Source organism: Falco naumanni, chromosome 4, assembly GCF_017639655.2.
Source record: "Falco naumanni isolate bFalNau1 chromosome 4, bFalNau1.pat, whole genome shotgun sequence".
Lineage (NCBI taxonomy): Eukaryota > Metazoa > Chordata > Aves > Falconiformes > Falconidae > Falco > Falco naumanni.
In genome coordinates, this window is record NC_054057.1 from 47850437 (window position 1) to 47866527 (window position 16091).

At 36.8% G+C, this 16091-nt stretch overlaps 1 protein-coding gene across 4 annotated transcripts in view; it reads right to left on the reverse strand.

The window, feature by feature from the left end:
• CUL2 (cullin 2) overlaps positions 1-16091 on the reverse strand; it is a 52263-nt gene that overhangs the window by 20174 nt on the left and 15998 nt on the right. For 3 of the 4 annotated variants that reach the window (XM_040590731.1, XM_040590729.1, XM_040590732.1), the window contains exons 5-11: positions 13662-13767; positions 8841-8923; positions 5992-6078; positions 2910-3006; positions 2706-2816; positions 1297-1459; positions 14-138 (exon numbers count right to left, since the gene is read on the reverse strand). In XM_040590731.1, the coding sequence (XP_040446665.1) occupies positions 14-138; positions 1297-1459; positions 2706-2816; positions 2910-3006; positions 5992-6078; positions 8841-8923; positions 13662-13767 (772 nt within the window). The remainder of the gene's footprint in view (positions 1-13; positions 139-1296; positions 1460-2705; positions 2817-2909; positions 3007-5991; positions 6079-8840; positions 8924-13661; positions 13768-16091) is intronic. The other variant, XM_040590733.1, reaches the window with a different exon arrangement.

Below are 16091 nucleotides of genomic sequence, written 5' to 3' on the forward strand. Positions count from 1 at the left end.
TGAGAAAACTCACATTTTCCTGAGAAAGATTGCTGGTTGCTCTAAGGCCCTCATCACGGATATGGTTTTGTAGTTCCTGAATCATATGAGGTAAACCACTTGACACAGCACGAAGTAGAGTATACATATTTGCCATGTCTGTAACAGAGATACATGTTTATAGAATATGCTTAGGAACACTAAAAATCAACACTTAATTTAGTATCATAACTTCACACAGAACTTTTCAAAGACTGAAACATGACCAACTGTTTTGAAAAAAAAAAATATTAACATACACTGGATCACTGACAAAAGCAAAAAGAAGGGGTAGGGCTAATATCAGTATTTACTGAGTACTGCCATTGTGACTACCTCACTCGTTCAGTATTGCTTATTTAGGAAAGACTCCAAGAGGAGAGGTAGGCTAGTATGGAAAAGTATTGTGCCAGTTTCTTTTAATCCTTGGCCTCCTTAAACCTCCCTTAGCACCAGCCAACCAAAATCAATTTAGCTATCATATTGACTTGACCACAGTTTTCCTCCAGTCGTGGCTTGAAATTTTTCTCAGGTTAGAAAAGCCATAAATAAGCAGCTGCTATTTTTATGGTTGTGGTTTTTTGGCAAAAAAAGGGATCTCAGCTCTGATCAAATTTACAGAACTCTCTGGAAATTGAACACTTATTAGATACAATTTAACTGTGAAAAGTAATTTTTTTTCACATAATGGATACTATCTTCCACACAAAAATAAACATTTTTTCAAGGTTAAAAGGTATGTAGTCATCAGGATGCATAATTTTTTTAGTTGGGCAGGGTATGTAATTCTAAGAGCATCTGCTTCTGTAAAAAGAATTTGGGAAGGGAGGTCACAAAAGATTCAGGGCAATAAAAAGTGGCTACGAAAAGAAGCCAAAATACTTTATAATCCTGACCTGTCAAATGATGATGAAGGAATCTGTAAAGACAGAGCCATTGGTTTACAAATGAAAACACAAGCATAAAATATGATCAATTCTACAGGACACAGGACTTCAGTGTGTTTTTAAGCCGACTAAGACAAGGAAAGAGAAAGAGTATTGGCTGAAAGAAGAGTTGTTAACAGCAAAAAGGTTTTGACTCTGTATTTGGGAAAATGAAAATGAGTTACGTGGTAAAATTAAAATGTCATTCAGGGTTTAATTGGGCTTTCTAGATAAGTAACAGCTATTAGTTGAAAATGCTTAAGCACATAGGTCATTGAATAAAGATAGTAAATTGCAATGCTAAATGAATGACAAAACCCACTTCATGCTTTTTGTGACCATTGAGACTTACCACTTCTTTTCTCTTGTCTGATAATATTGTGACATTCTGCATGTAGAAACTGCAAGTGATCAGCTACCATTCTCTGTTGGCATTCATGAATCACTTTGCCATATGAGCTGGGATGCAAGTATTTCCGACACCGCATTTCTTCATCTTTTAATCTACCTAAAACCTACAGACAAGTGTTTAAACTGAGAGCTGATGAGATGCTAACAACCAATATAGAACCATGAACATACAACAGTTGTATGTATGTAGAATGAGATACATGAATAAGTAACAATGTTAAAGAACTTGTCCAGGATCCTGAAAGATTAGATTTGTTCTTTTGAATCAGGCTGTCACTGAATTAGTGCAATCTTCTGTTCTGAGTACTGACTAAGCTCAGTTACTACTCGATGTCTAATAGCACTCAATAGTTGTCACGATTTATTTCTCCCTTCAGCTTTGTAACAGGTCTTCCCCAATTTCTTCTACCATATTTACTCTTTTCTGAGAAGGTTTTACCACAATACCTGTTTATATAAGAATCACTTTACTGTTCCAAACCCATCTGCTTGTATGTAAACATCTGCTCAAAAGACACAGGAGTACATCTGAGCTACTAATAAAAACTCTCTTTATAACTTCAATGAGGGAAATAGGCATTATCATAAAATAAGTCATATGAAAACTGACTGAAAAGCACTTATATCCAGTAATTATAAGGGGAGCAGAGGAAGAGTAGTGCAGCTACAAACTGCTTATGATAGACAAAATGAATCTGCATTCATTTCTTTTGGTTTAATTGAAGTCTTAGCTTGTCCCTGAATTTTACCTCAGGTGTGCAACCATTAGCATACGCTCCTTATGGTTAAAAGTGATCTCACAGCCTTCTCCTCAACTCTTCCATCTTGTTAGTGTGGACAGTATAGCACCAATGATTGACTCCTAGTCCTGTATTAATCTTTGCCTTCTCAAGCAAGGTATAAGAATTACCAGTAATTTAATCACAACCTGCCTTTGTACATCACAAAAAAAGAAAATCCATCTCAGAGTATGTAATTTTTAACAATGCTCTGTAACAACTCTACTATGTAGTCTTCTTTAAGCATTACGTTGATATACTACTACAAACAGAAGAAAAATAAGGAAGCAATACAGATCAACCTGATACATATTTTGGGGTTTGTCTTTATTTCTACTTTTCACGCAATCGAGTTATCGTTTATTATGAAATATTTTGAAGCTGACAGTCCATCCATAGGCAAGGTTTGTAGTTCATACTCAGATTAACCATGCCAACAAAACGCATAGTTTAAACTGCATGAAAGCACACAAAAAAGAACAACTATGGGAACTGTACAGGAAAACACGTATCATCAGTTAATTATAATACCAGATTTTAGTTATTACATGTGTACAGAAGAATCTCTTACCTTCTCCATGTATTGTGAGCAATTTGACTCTTGCAATAAATTTGAAGCTTCTTGTTTATAATACTCCCCTGTTTCATTCAGAAAAGGACACTCAAAAATTTCCTGATAAAACTAAAAAGGGAGATTTTTTTTTTAAAGTACAAATAATGCATACACTAGATTAACATTCAAAATTACAAACGTAAATCAGAAACATGTATCTACCTTTAGGGGGAATTTTTTCTTATACTGTTCAACATGAACAAAGGAGTTAATAACCCCATGGATTACTTTCTGGTTTGGGTCTTCTCCACAGCGATCACTGAAATAGGCAAAGGAAATATTAATGAGAATGTAGGTATCTAGTGTAACCCATCTAATAGCTGAATGAAATAAAATCGGATGAAAACATTTTCCAATAAATTCCTCTGCTTAAATTGGCAAAATTGAAGAAGATTAATCTTAAAAAATGCACTCCTCTTTCTTTCCTATACTTTTAAATTGTTGAGAAAGCAATTCATAAACTATCATAAAAAGCATTTGCAGGTCATGAAATTTCCCAGTGTTTGCCAAGGATATAAGTATTCCAAATACTGTAAGCAAGTACTTGAATAGTTACAGTAAGTTACATCCAATTAAATATATTACCTTCAAACTCCCACCCCCTCAAAAAAAAAATTAAAATCATTTTTGCCAGCATCACACCAAGCAGCATACTATTTTATTATCTACTATTCAACATGTAGATATGAAGTGGAACAGATAACATACTTGGTGCATTGTCTCAATTTTTGATGATACACTGGAAAAGGAAAACTTTATGTCTTCCAGTTCATTCCAGCTTCTAATGAACAAGTTCAAATAAAGAAAATATTTGGTTGAAAACAAAAGTAATTGAAACAAGTGTTTTTACATGCTAAAAACATTAGTGTGTACTCCTTTGCAAAGACTGGAAGTAACAGACCCACACTCAGAGCAGCAGAGACTTTTAAAACATGAACTGTTCTAAAAAAAGACCACTTGCACATACATTTTACAAAGAAGTAAAAAATATTCCTTAACTCCTAAGGTGTTAAATAGGACTAAAATATGATTTACAAAAGTATATTTAAGCATCAGCAGTTGTAATTTCAAAGGTTTTACTTTTTAACACACATGTGTACGTGTACATACATATATAGGGATAGAATAAGAACTTCTACTTTACCCAGCCTGCACTGAAAAGACAAAACAAGTTCTCCATTAGAAACTTACGTTGGTATAAGAGAGTCAATTACTTGAGTGATTTAAAAAAAAAAAATAAAAAGGGAAAAAAAGTAAAGCCAGAAAAAATACTTCAAACTCAAACATTACAATATATCCATCTAAGCTGGGGTAGAATAAGGGAAAAATAATTTTGCTAATTTAATTAATTTTGATTTGGAATTGATAAAAACTCCAGATGCCCATGAGCTAGGGAGGTTTACCAGGACAGCCACGCCAGCGGTTACTAAATTACATACACCAGACCATATGTTCACAGCACTGTTAATGGTGTGTACTGCTTTTAAATACTACTGTGTCCTAAGATCCGAAAACTTAAGCTCATGATGGGTGGAAAGAACTAGCTCTCTAACAGATTACAAGCAGTCATTGTATGGTTTACGCAGCTTGGTCACCTGTTACAAGTGAGTTAACCTAATGGTAACTGCTCTAGCAGGGATGGTCTGATTTACACACACACACACACCCCGGGGGAAAGGAAGGTTTCCTCTGGCTGTGGTAGCTGGAACGACGGAATAAATTTGGGTTTGGGTACATGTAATCACACCTTGTAATCTTGCCAGCATCCCTCTGCTGGGTCTGATTATATGATGGCAGAGGCAGCAGCAAGTCACAGAAGGGAATAAGTCTAATACCAGACCCAGCACCTGGACCCAGCTCCACTCTGGAGGGACCCAGGAGCATGATTAAGTTGCAGGATGTATGCAGCCGGTGAACACAGCACGATGTCATGGAGTGCAGGAAGCTATGTAACTAAAAGTTAAGCATATTACAAAACAGGGAACCATCCAGTCCACCTCTAGCACGTGGGCTGGACCTGGAAAGATACTGGTGACACAAACACAAGAAGCATTACTGTAATAACAGATGAAGACTCAGATCCCCTCTGCTCGGTTCACAGGCCACTTCACAGACCTTAGCCCATGCAGATGCAGGAGGAGAAGGGGCAGCAAAGTCAGGCTCAAGGGATTCAAAGGTCAGTATATCATTAGGAAAAAGCTGTAAAAGTGCAGGAGGGAGACACTCCGTGGAAGAGCTGTAAGGGGGAAGACAGGCTTTTGAAGCAGAGGTCAACAGCATGAAGGCGATAGATGAAAAGGAAGACAGCACAGAACCAGCCTTGTCTGCTTTGGCAGCATATTCAGGTTTTTATTTACACCAACGGCACTCTGCTCCCAACAATTTTTAATGCAAATGGCTAGTTTCAACAAAATTTGACATAATTTTCAAGGATGACTTTCAGGAAAGCTATAGCAGTAAAAGCATCTCCCAAACTACGATGAGAGAAATTGGTGACCCCACCAAGGTGGAATTCTTAAGTCTGCATTTTCCTTCTTGGCAGTAGTCAGCAAGCAATATGGACACATACAGCTACAGAGCAGCTGCTGCACAGTTTGAAGCACGGATGTCACAGGACATCTTGGGAGGGTACAAGGGAATGATGATGTTTGGTGGGGAATCTGGACAAAAAGATAAAGCACTAGAAACACAAGTTCCACTAATCTGGATGATGAGTTTCTTTTTCAAAAGAAATGGAGAAAGCTACAGAAAACAAGCTCAAGGAAGTTGTGCCAGTTTATATTAACTCCATCTTGTTCCTGCCTTAAGAGTGAAGCTAACAGTGAAGTTTAATACTTATTGTACAGTGTACTTCTACAGCCCCATAAAACAGATTTAAAGTTTAAGACACAATAATAAATACTGTATTCACTGAGAAGATTTCATCATTCAGAAGAAGTGCTCTGCTGTGTCAGACCAATGGCCTATCGACACCACTTACCTACAGAATTCACTGTGAACTAGAAGAGCCCATTTTGAACACTTCCTAAAAAGTTAACTTCCAATAGCTTTCCTTCCAAACAAATGGTAGAAATAATTTATCAGCTTTGACAAGAACGGGGTCAGTTAGTTAGAAAGTGTTAGTTATCTTTACTAGAGAAGCCTCTCCTGGTTAGTCTGTTCTAATCACACTGTCATTTGAGATAGCACCTGAATAATTTCCAAATTATTTCTGTTTAAGAATTTCATAGATGAATTTTCTCACAATTCGAGATCTTGTCGGCTTCCTGTTGTGTTGAAACAAAAATGCATAAGTTGATATTCAGCTTGCCTTGTAGGAGGAGTGCTTGGGCTAGAGGGAGGGGGAAGAAAGTGTGTTATATACGGAACTATATAAAAAGGAGTGCAGTCAGACACAGACAAGCTTAAGTGATTTACCAATTTTCTGCCGTTCAAGGTAACTAATTCTGCTCCCTTTGGCTCAGTCACAGGCCTCTGTATCTCTCTTGCATTGCTTTGGCACTCATCTAATGCTTTGCTGAACTGACTCATCATGCCAATCTAGAGAAATATTAACCAAGATGGTTTTCTGTCATATTAGCGGTTGCACTGCCTCACTAAGATGAGCACCAAATTCAGCACAAGAAAGTAGCAGAGCACAGCCTGCTCCTTTTTGGCATCAGCAAACTCTTAGATCAGTTTAGCCATCTTGTTCAGCTGAACCACAAGTCACTCTTGTAGTTCTTCACTGCCATATACCAAAAAAGCTTGTTGTCAATTGTAATGTATAGTGTATCACACAAGTTTGTAACTTCTAAAAAGTCAACGTGCTCAAGATTTTAGTCAGAAGTCTTTCAAATTCCAGTTAAATACATTGCTAAAATAAAACCTGAAAGCAAAATCTGTGGCTCTGCTCTCCCTAACTTTTCCAGTACAATAATAAACATGGTTTTATAGGCAACCAGTTGACAACAATGTTGGTTATCAACTCCACATATCGCCGTATTCTAAACAAAATCTTCTGGTTAGAAGAAGTTCAACTGTTCCATCTATTTAAATTTCAATTTTTTTGTATAACATTTTAATAAATAGAACCATATGTACACTTAAGTACTACACAAGGCATCTAATCAAGAAGTTTCTAAGTATATACATGTATTAGTAATTTTATTAAGTTTTTTAGGTAATAAACTTCCCATGCATAATCTTGCACCTCTGGTAGATTTAACTCATTGATATCCACTTCTTCAAAGACCCTGATTAATTCCTGCATTGCTGAGCTCAATGCTAAAAGACTTTTAAGAGTTGTTTGCAGCAGCGTCTTTAACATTGCCTCTTACAAACTGTATTAACCAGCAGAATCACAGTAAAGGACAGCAAGAAGCCTACAGATACATGCAAAGACCATCTTCAGAATACCCATAGTAAGTCCTACATTTCATGATACCACGAAGAACAGCTATAATAAGAAGTCTCTCTTACATAGTTCACTACATGATATGCAGATCACAAAGTGGCTAGAACACAGTTAATATTGTTAGATGTGTATTTTGAGAAACGGAGATGAATTAACTTTTGAGATCAAACAGAAGAATCCTTAATAACTGAGGGGGGGGGGGGAAATCCAGACCCAACCATTAGAGACAATGACTCAAGTTTTATTTAGAACTTTCTAAATGGTTTAATAACAACATCAACTTGTTACAGGCTCAAGATCTAATAACCCACAGAGCCAGCGACAGTCTTGATCTAAATATCCTTGCGAGGTCTGTCATCAGCCTCAAGGTAAACACATACCATTACTTTTAAAAGGTATCGGATGTCTCTTGATAAAGGTTTTAACAGATTTCCACTCCCACCCACAAGTAAATATACAGATTGACCAAAATGAGTCTTCAGGGTCACTGTGCTCGATGTATCAAAGCAGAATTTTCTTCACCATGAATTTAGTAAAAATAAATTGTTATAGTAAACATATGGATAAAGCAGTATTAGCACTGGTTACAAAGGAAGCACGGTTCAACAACTCAAAGCAAATAAATACTTTCTGATTCCAGAGATACCATCTGTAAGACACATCATGTCAGTTACTTAGTCATCAAAAATTTAATTCAGGAAGGAAAAACAAAATTTAATATTAAAATATTCTTTTTTAATGCATTCTAAATACAGCTTTTTTTTTCTGACCACGTGCACAGCAAAGAAACTTTGATCAGCCAAATTACCTCACTATCCCAGTTCACCTACACTGAGTCAGGCATGCAATCACTTTAAAAAACCCCACCCAGTCACTGGGCAACTCCAGAGCTACCCTTAACAGTAGTAAAAGCATAGAAACCAATGGAACTTACAACTACACACAAGGTCTGTAGTATATTTCAAAATTTCTGTTTATTCATATATAAAAAGATCCTTTAGAAGCTAAACAGTATAAAGCTTTTGAATCAAAACTTAAGAAGCCCAAGTCCTGTAACTACCAGGGTCTTTGTTTAAAAGTAACAAAGATATTCAGAAATAATAAATTCCCTCCAAGTGAAAAAAAAATATATTTATTTCCATTTCATTCAAGTTAGGCACCAAAAACGTTAAATGAAGTCACTCATCTGAACAACAGAAACCCAGATGCTTCGCCTTCCTTACAGACAAGCAAGAACTGTTTTTGGTCCCCATGCAAAGCAACATAGCTTTTCTGGCTTTGGCCAGAATCTTTGCATAAGCCCTGGTCCTTAAGTTTAGTGATGGCACAGAAGCCATAAGCAGTCAGCATCAGGTGGAAAAAAAAAGGCAAAAGGTATCCTATGGGACCTGGAGAATTATTCCAACTAGTCCCCAATCCCATTGATAAAAAGGGTTGCTGAAACAGAAAGATCACTACCCTCAGGTAACAGTGAATTAACCATTTCCTTTTCAGACTCTTTCTACACATGCAAACCACAAATATATAGCCACAACAAGAAAGGCTGATAGATCATCATCATAAGTTACAATGCTACCTTCAAAAAAACCATAAAAAAGTTTGATTGGCATCCCCAGACTTTTCAGTGTAAAAAAGTGCAATACCCACCACCCCCACCCCCCCATCGTGTAAAAGCAAAAAAATATTCAAGCACTCACTTTTTTATTTCTCGGAGGAGCATCCGAATAAGGATGGCCTGCAGTGGCTCAATCATTAATTTTCTCCACATATCAAGAGCTAGCTGTCAAGACACAACACAAGTTTACATCAATAAAAAAATACCAAAAAAAAACACCCCAAAACAAAACTAAAGATGATACAATTCCCCATTCAGTATTTCAAAAATGAAATGGTCGGATACCCTCTTCTGTCTCCTTTTAAAATTATTGTTTGCTTCACATCTCTCCAATTTATCAATGTATTGATATATTATTTCAGCATCTTTCTTCTAGACCATCTGACTGCGTTTGGATGAAAATCACACAGATCTGTACTCTTGCAGTGTCAGACAATTTCTAGTCATGCAGTGTCTGAATGCATGCTTTCCAGTCTGCATTCTTCCCACACATCTAAAAGGACAAATTTATTCCTTGGTTCCATGCTGTCAAGGATTCTCAAATGTATATAAGGACCCTAAGCAAGTTGGTTACAAGGGCAGGTTTTCAGTGTACATTTAAACAAAAATCTGCACAGCAATAGGTAAGTAACATGTCTTTCTACCTGAAGTGTTTGAATGCGTACAGACATCGGTATTTCTAAAAATGATAGCAAAAATAAGCCTCAGCTAGCAAAAGGGAATGTCTCTTGACCAATTTGTCAGAGGTCAGAATCAAAGATAAAGAACCCTTCTATATCAAACACACAGTGAACATCTTCAAACTAAGATATATACAGCTTACGCAAAGTCACTGAGAAGAAAATATTTGACTTAAATGGAATTCAAATCACCTTCATTTAAGGGATAGGTCACCCTATTACTAATATATCATTAGAGGGATCAGTCAAATAGACTCAAGTATCTCAAACTGTTGTGGGTGAAGTAATTGCTACCGAAACATACCACTTGTAAAAACACAACTGCAATCGTTCAAAAGGAGGTTTTACACTTAAGTCAGAGTCAGATTTAAAGCCCAAGTGGATAATGTGATCCCTCAGATGGAGGGAATAACCACACACATCTGCAACCTCTAAGAACACCTAATAGTGAGTCGTAGACTGGGGAAAAAAAGGAAATTATCAAAATCAGTGAGGACAGAGGGAATATTGCTAATAAAGTTTTGACACAACTAATAGACTCCTAGCTGCAAAAATTAAAATATTGATTGTGTTTTAAATGAAAGTAGGCATTTAGCTATTGACTAGGTATCTGATCTAATCCACTTTGTGAAATAAATGTTCCTTTTAAAGGGCAGACAGATGAACTTGCTCTGTCACAGCTCTCCAGCACCCGTGCAGTAATACAGAGTACAAGAGTCTAGGAGCTAAAGCTGACCCAACTGTATCATAAGGAGGTTCAGAGAAGAGGTTTGCTTATAAATCAAAAGACAGATAACATTTTGAAATCAAAGTTGTCTTGGGAGTGATTTTCACTGTCTTGCCTTGTAGACAGTAGTAGCAGAACAGTTAGAGGAAAACAATTTCCCTAAGACATCAGGAGCTCATCCAGCAGAGAATGCTGAAAGAAGCTAGCTCTGGAGAGGGGCAGGGGGAAGAAAGAAAAAAAGTAAAAAAAAAAAAAAAAAAAAAAAAGACTGACACATGTTGTGACTGAGGTAAAGGGGACAATCTCAGGCAATTCTATTCTGCAATGTGGTCTCTAGCATAGTCCCTCTCACTTAAGATCTACCAGTCTGAAACAGCTTCAAGTTGCCTGTCGGAATTTTCTTGTCAAGTAAGCTACAGACTGGTCAATCCAGCAACTTGACGTATTAGTTCTAGAGACTTTTTTCTCCTTGAGGAGAAAACTGATCTTCCTTCTCCACCTGGATTGACAATACAGAACATGGTAGTTTCCTTCATTTTCGAGAATCTGTTGCCCCATGATGGGGTAAAAAAACACAGAATGCACACTTTAACTACCTTCTAGCTCAGGGCTCCCATACAGTCACTGAAAACTCAGAACTCTGAAAATAATGATACGGGCTCAACCCAGAAAAACAGTATCCTTCACCACGCATTTGTAACATACAGAAAGAAAAATAAATCTCTTGCAAGCACTGGCATACTAGTTTCATCAACTGATCTCATCCTGTATTTCTCTTAATACAATTACTGAATGTCTGGAACACTTATCAGGATGATAAACTGTTTGAAGCCATGCCCACACACGTCACATACGCACCTCCAGTCTCTGCTATATACCTACTGTTACACACCCCAGAAGAACTAAGCAAGCACGTACTCGTTTAAGATTACTGAAAAGCTCAAAAAGTTTCATTAGCGCACTGGAGTGACACTGAGAGAAGCTTCAGCACATAGACGGTACAGTTCTGCATCTACAAACACTGGGCGTTATTTCTGTAACTTCTGTCCTTTATCTACCCAGAAGCATGATCATCTCAGTCATCTAAAAAAGGATAAATGATAATTCCTTCCATTCTAAAGAGGTGAACAACTGAAAGACTTTTCCAAAACCCCTAGTGCAATCCAAAGAATGAAAGATAGAATCCTAAACAGGAACCATAACAAAAGAGAAAATGCTTTCAAAACAAAAAGACTTGATAAACTTGGCAAGTGCCTTGCAGGTCAAGAAATGTGAACTACTTTTATTTCTGAGGCAATGAATTTACCAAAAGCAGCACTGCAATTAATGCATTGAACTACTTGAGAGTAGGACTCAAGTCTCTATTCCTTTTCAGGCCATAAAGCTAATTCTATACCACTAGTGAACTGGGATTAACTTTACTGTCTCAAGATCAAAAATTTAGCTCCCACTACTACTACAGCTTACTAAGACAGTATTTGACAAAGAGAAATGAAAGAAGTCTTGGGGTGTGAGATAGTGAAAGTCATTAGTAGCATTCCAGACATCATAATCATCCAAACATCTTCAAAGACCAAAGGCTGCCAGCTACAGTTCAAGAATCTTGACCCTCGCCATAACCTGCCCTAATGATGAGCTATGGTTGTACCATCCTAGGAACAGCTGCTGGGGAGCTTTAAGAAGAAGTGTGCATCATTGTCCTTCCACCCCCCCTTATGATTCCTTAAACATAAGGAAAATGAGAAACTCCAAAAAGCTGAATTATCAGGTCTACAGTTTGTTGTTTACCAATGAACATATCCTAGGGCAGAAATCTATGGATAAAAGTTGTCACTACCACCCTTTGGGTAATACCTCAGAACGGAGTAGCACACTGAAACAAGGAGAGAACTCACTAACGCATCAGCATCACCCAGTGCCAAGAACAAGCCCAGACCTATTCCCAGCCCCCAGAGCAGCTGAACAGTCATTCACACAGAGCTAAGGATGCCTCCCGACAATTGTGGAAATGAACTCAGCTAAATCTCAGTCTCAGGAAATAAGGAATAAGATTTATGCCATTTTGAAGATACCACAAACACGGAAGCAATATGCACTTCCAATCTTGATAAGCCTTTACAGATGCCACTAATTAGCAAGCCTTGGAGACAGCATAGTTAGACAAGGGAAGAACAATTTCCTGAACTGCCTTAAGTATATCACATTTCTGGTGGTTTTTTGAGCCCATTCCCAACCTGTCAGAGGATTAGCAATCCCAACTGGCAGTGCTGTCTTCAGCAGCTGGATAGCTGAGTCAGAAGCACAGAAGATGCTTCTTCATGCACTGCAATCTCTCCTTACTCTTCACTAAAGGCAGCAGAGACTTCTTATTTAATCAATGACATCAAACAGCTAGAACAGTAATCACTGACAGCTCGAGTTCTGACATTAAGAATGTATTTCCTCTAGCTTTCCAAACCAAAAGAGAAGTGTTCACTTCACTTTTAAAGGAAAAAGGCAAATGTACAGAGCAAAGGAAAAAATCAATACACCACTACAAATAATGACAGAATAAAATTAATTCCCCACCTAGCACTGTGTATACATACAAAGACAAGCATTCAAAAGAAGTTTCTGCTCAACTGTATTCAGGATTGTGGGTTTGCTCTGACTGAGATTGAAAAGGTGTTTTCAAAATCTTCTTAAAGTCATACTGAAACTATGTTATGAAAAACTTGAAAGTTTTTTTTTTTTTACTGTAAAACTATTTTTTCATGTTTCTTTCTATATTTAATGGTAAGAATAATCATGAAGTGACAGAAACTATGTATACTTCACTTCTGCATAGTCAAAGTGCACAGGGTGGTATCTGCTGACTTTTTTCCATTTTACAGGTATTTAAAAATTACTCTCCAATGTACACTAGTAACTGTGTTAACATCCTTGTGCTTGCCCCAAATTATTTTTTTTAAAGATAAACCTTCCGTACATTACACTTCTGTACAAAGAATGTCTACTTTTTTTTAAAATCTCTATCCAAGTTTCTACAATAGCAGTACAAAACTGCTTGCATTAGAAAATAAGATGTACAGAAGACTAATCTCAAAAAAAGCTGTTACACTTTGCAACATCAAGAAATAGAAGCCTAAAGATACTATTTCAAGGGTTTCCAGAAACAAAAGTACTGCTTCTTCCAAGTGTTTTCTAGACAGAAGTGTCACCTAATAAGGCAAAGGGTTTTTTTTTTTTGCAAAGTGGTATCTATTACCACATTTTAAACTGAAGTTCTCCAATAGTTTTCATATTTGCTTCTGCCCCCACCCTCTGCCTTGGATCACTGTTTTTATACATCAAAACCATGATTTCATTTTACAAAGGTTTCAGTGCTTGTAACTTCTACCATATTTAGCTATTCATTTTCTCTATGACAGGAAAGTCAAAACTTAAGAGGACAAAGCTGAACTTGTGGCACTTCTGAACATAATTTATATCCTCTACCACTTTCAGAGATACCTACCTCTCCTATTTCCATCAATGGTTCGTTCATATCCACCCCGCCATAACCATACTGAAGATCAGCTTCAGTCAATTTGTTCTTCTTAATAAACTGTGTGTTGAGGTACCTATAGAAAAAGATATTCTAATCAAAACAGGCACAAGTTAAGGTGTTGTAGTTTTTTTTTTTTTAAAAAAAAATATGGAATTGTGGAATATCTTCCACATCACAAAAGATAACCTCTTTTAACCAGTGGCATTGGTTATCTGCAGGAAATTCTTAAAATATAAATGACTTCTAATTTAAGAGACCTTACATCATATTAAAACAGTAGTGTTAGCAACTGACATATCACACAGTAGCCTGATACATCACTGTCAGCATTTTCTTGGTGTGCAATATACTTGTGGAAGAATCCAACCTTTCAACATACACTACCATATTATTCATACATGCATATGCAAGATAACTGATAAATTCTGAGCGGTTGACTAGTTGAGTGACAGTAGCTAATTTTTAATGATAGAAAAACATTCCCGAGTATCAGATATTTTTAAGTAAAATGTATTTTCTTCTACCTGTACTGTTTATTATTTTGCATTTCTCAGACTAAAACACAAAAATAGTGTTAATTTTTACAGGACCAATTTTTGTCAGTTGTGATGCTTTACTCAGGTCATGACAACTAGCAAACAGCTGTATTGCAAATTTTAAATATAAGAATTTGCAGAAAATATTTTAATTAACAATTATAAAGAAGAAATGTTACAAATGCTTTTTTATTTTAATATTTACTATTGTATGCATAGGTTTTGTAAATAACAGAAAAAGGTTTCTGCACAAGACCTGATAAAATGTCCCTCTTAATTCTCAGTATTCCCTTAAAAGAAATACAGTAGCTTTTTTAAACCAAACCATTTGTATTTGTTATATTAATGCTTAAAGGAGGTTACAGATTTTTTTAAAAAATTCTGATCCAACTAGCAGTTTTGGGATGCTCAGTTTCAGACACTGAAGAGAGCCAGATTACTGAAGTGCTTTAAGAGATTCAGGGTTCAGAGGCTGCACCAGACTAGTGATGTCTGAATACTTCAGGCAGGAATGCAAATGACAAGCAAAGACGAAAAGGAGAAACACACTATGGAAACCTGTGAACTTGAAAGTATTTAGGACACCAGAGAGTCCAAAGAAGGAAGACTTGTGATAGTGCAGTGGTGACAAACTGGAATACAGTGGCCTAACCTACTTTCAGACTCCAGAGTCTTACAGAATACTGTAAAATGCTCTGCAACCATCAATAAATAACCATCATAAATTGTAAATGCAAGTCTGTGCAGAAGGCTACCGGCCCGCCATTTCATATAAAACTTGTACGGACATCCAGAATAGTTGGGACACAAGCCCTAAGCAAGCATGGTCCTTGATGATATTTCCTACCCCTGCCATGAGAACAAAGCCAGCAACTGCCATTCTGCTTTTTCCTGTTAAGCTTCCTAAAAAGGAAAGCCCTATGCTCTCCTCATTCACTCCCTCTCCTCCATCAGTACATGCCTTCTCAACAAATCCAGACCAGGCAACTGATCCATCTTAAAGCTCATGTAGCTACAAGTAAATAAGCAAGTTTAATCTAGATTGGGTATCCCTGCAAAGACCTACCTGATTCAAGAAAAAAAGATGGTGGCAAGAAGCAGGCATGCAGAAGCATTTGTGGCAAGAGCTTTACCACACTGCCTCAAAACCAAAACCAAATTTGCCCATATTTCCTCTCCTGCTGTCCTACTTTTACCATCAATTTCCAGAAGCAAGCATAAGCAAGTAACTGCAAAGGATGTTTGAACAGTGTAATTCAAATCAATTTCTCCACTGAAGCAATCAACTATTTTCCACCTTGAATTACTATTTTAAATACTTCATCTTGATTTCTTACTTTCACAAGACAATCCGTAAGGTTTACTTGTAACTTACTGTGGAGACAAGAATTGGGCATGAATTGATAATACCAGAAATTACCCACAGACTCTTGCTGCCCTTAAGGTAAAAACTTTAAGGTGAAAATCTGAAATACTTGATCACACAGCTCAGGCCCAATTACTTGAGAGTTCACCTGTGCAGACTTACACTTTAGTATCTGATGAGGAAAATGGCAAACAAAATGAGAAAATTAAAACTTGTTTACTTTCATGGTATTAGCAAAGCAATACACTTTTTGGTACCAAACCTCAAAACACACCCACCAACCTTCCACTCCAGAAAGAAGGTAAAAAGTTTGGAATTCAGAAGAGTGTTACAAGACTTATTCAAAACAAATACCTACTTTACAGTGGCATTTGGAAGACAGCATCCCATGTAAATTAACAACATCATGAAAACATCCAGTACATGAATATTTTTGTGGCAAACTTTTTCAGACATAAAGGACTTGTTAATTTAGCAAAACAAAAGGTAAGTTCT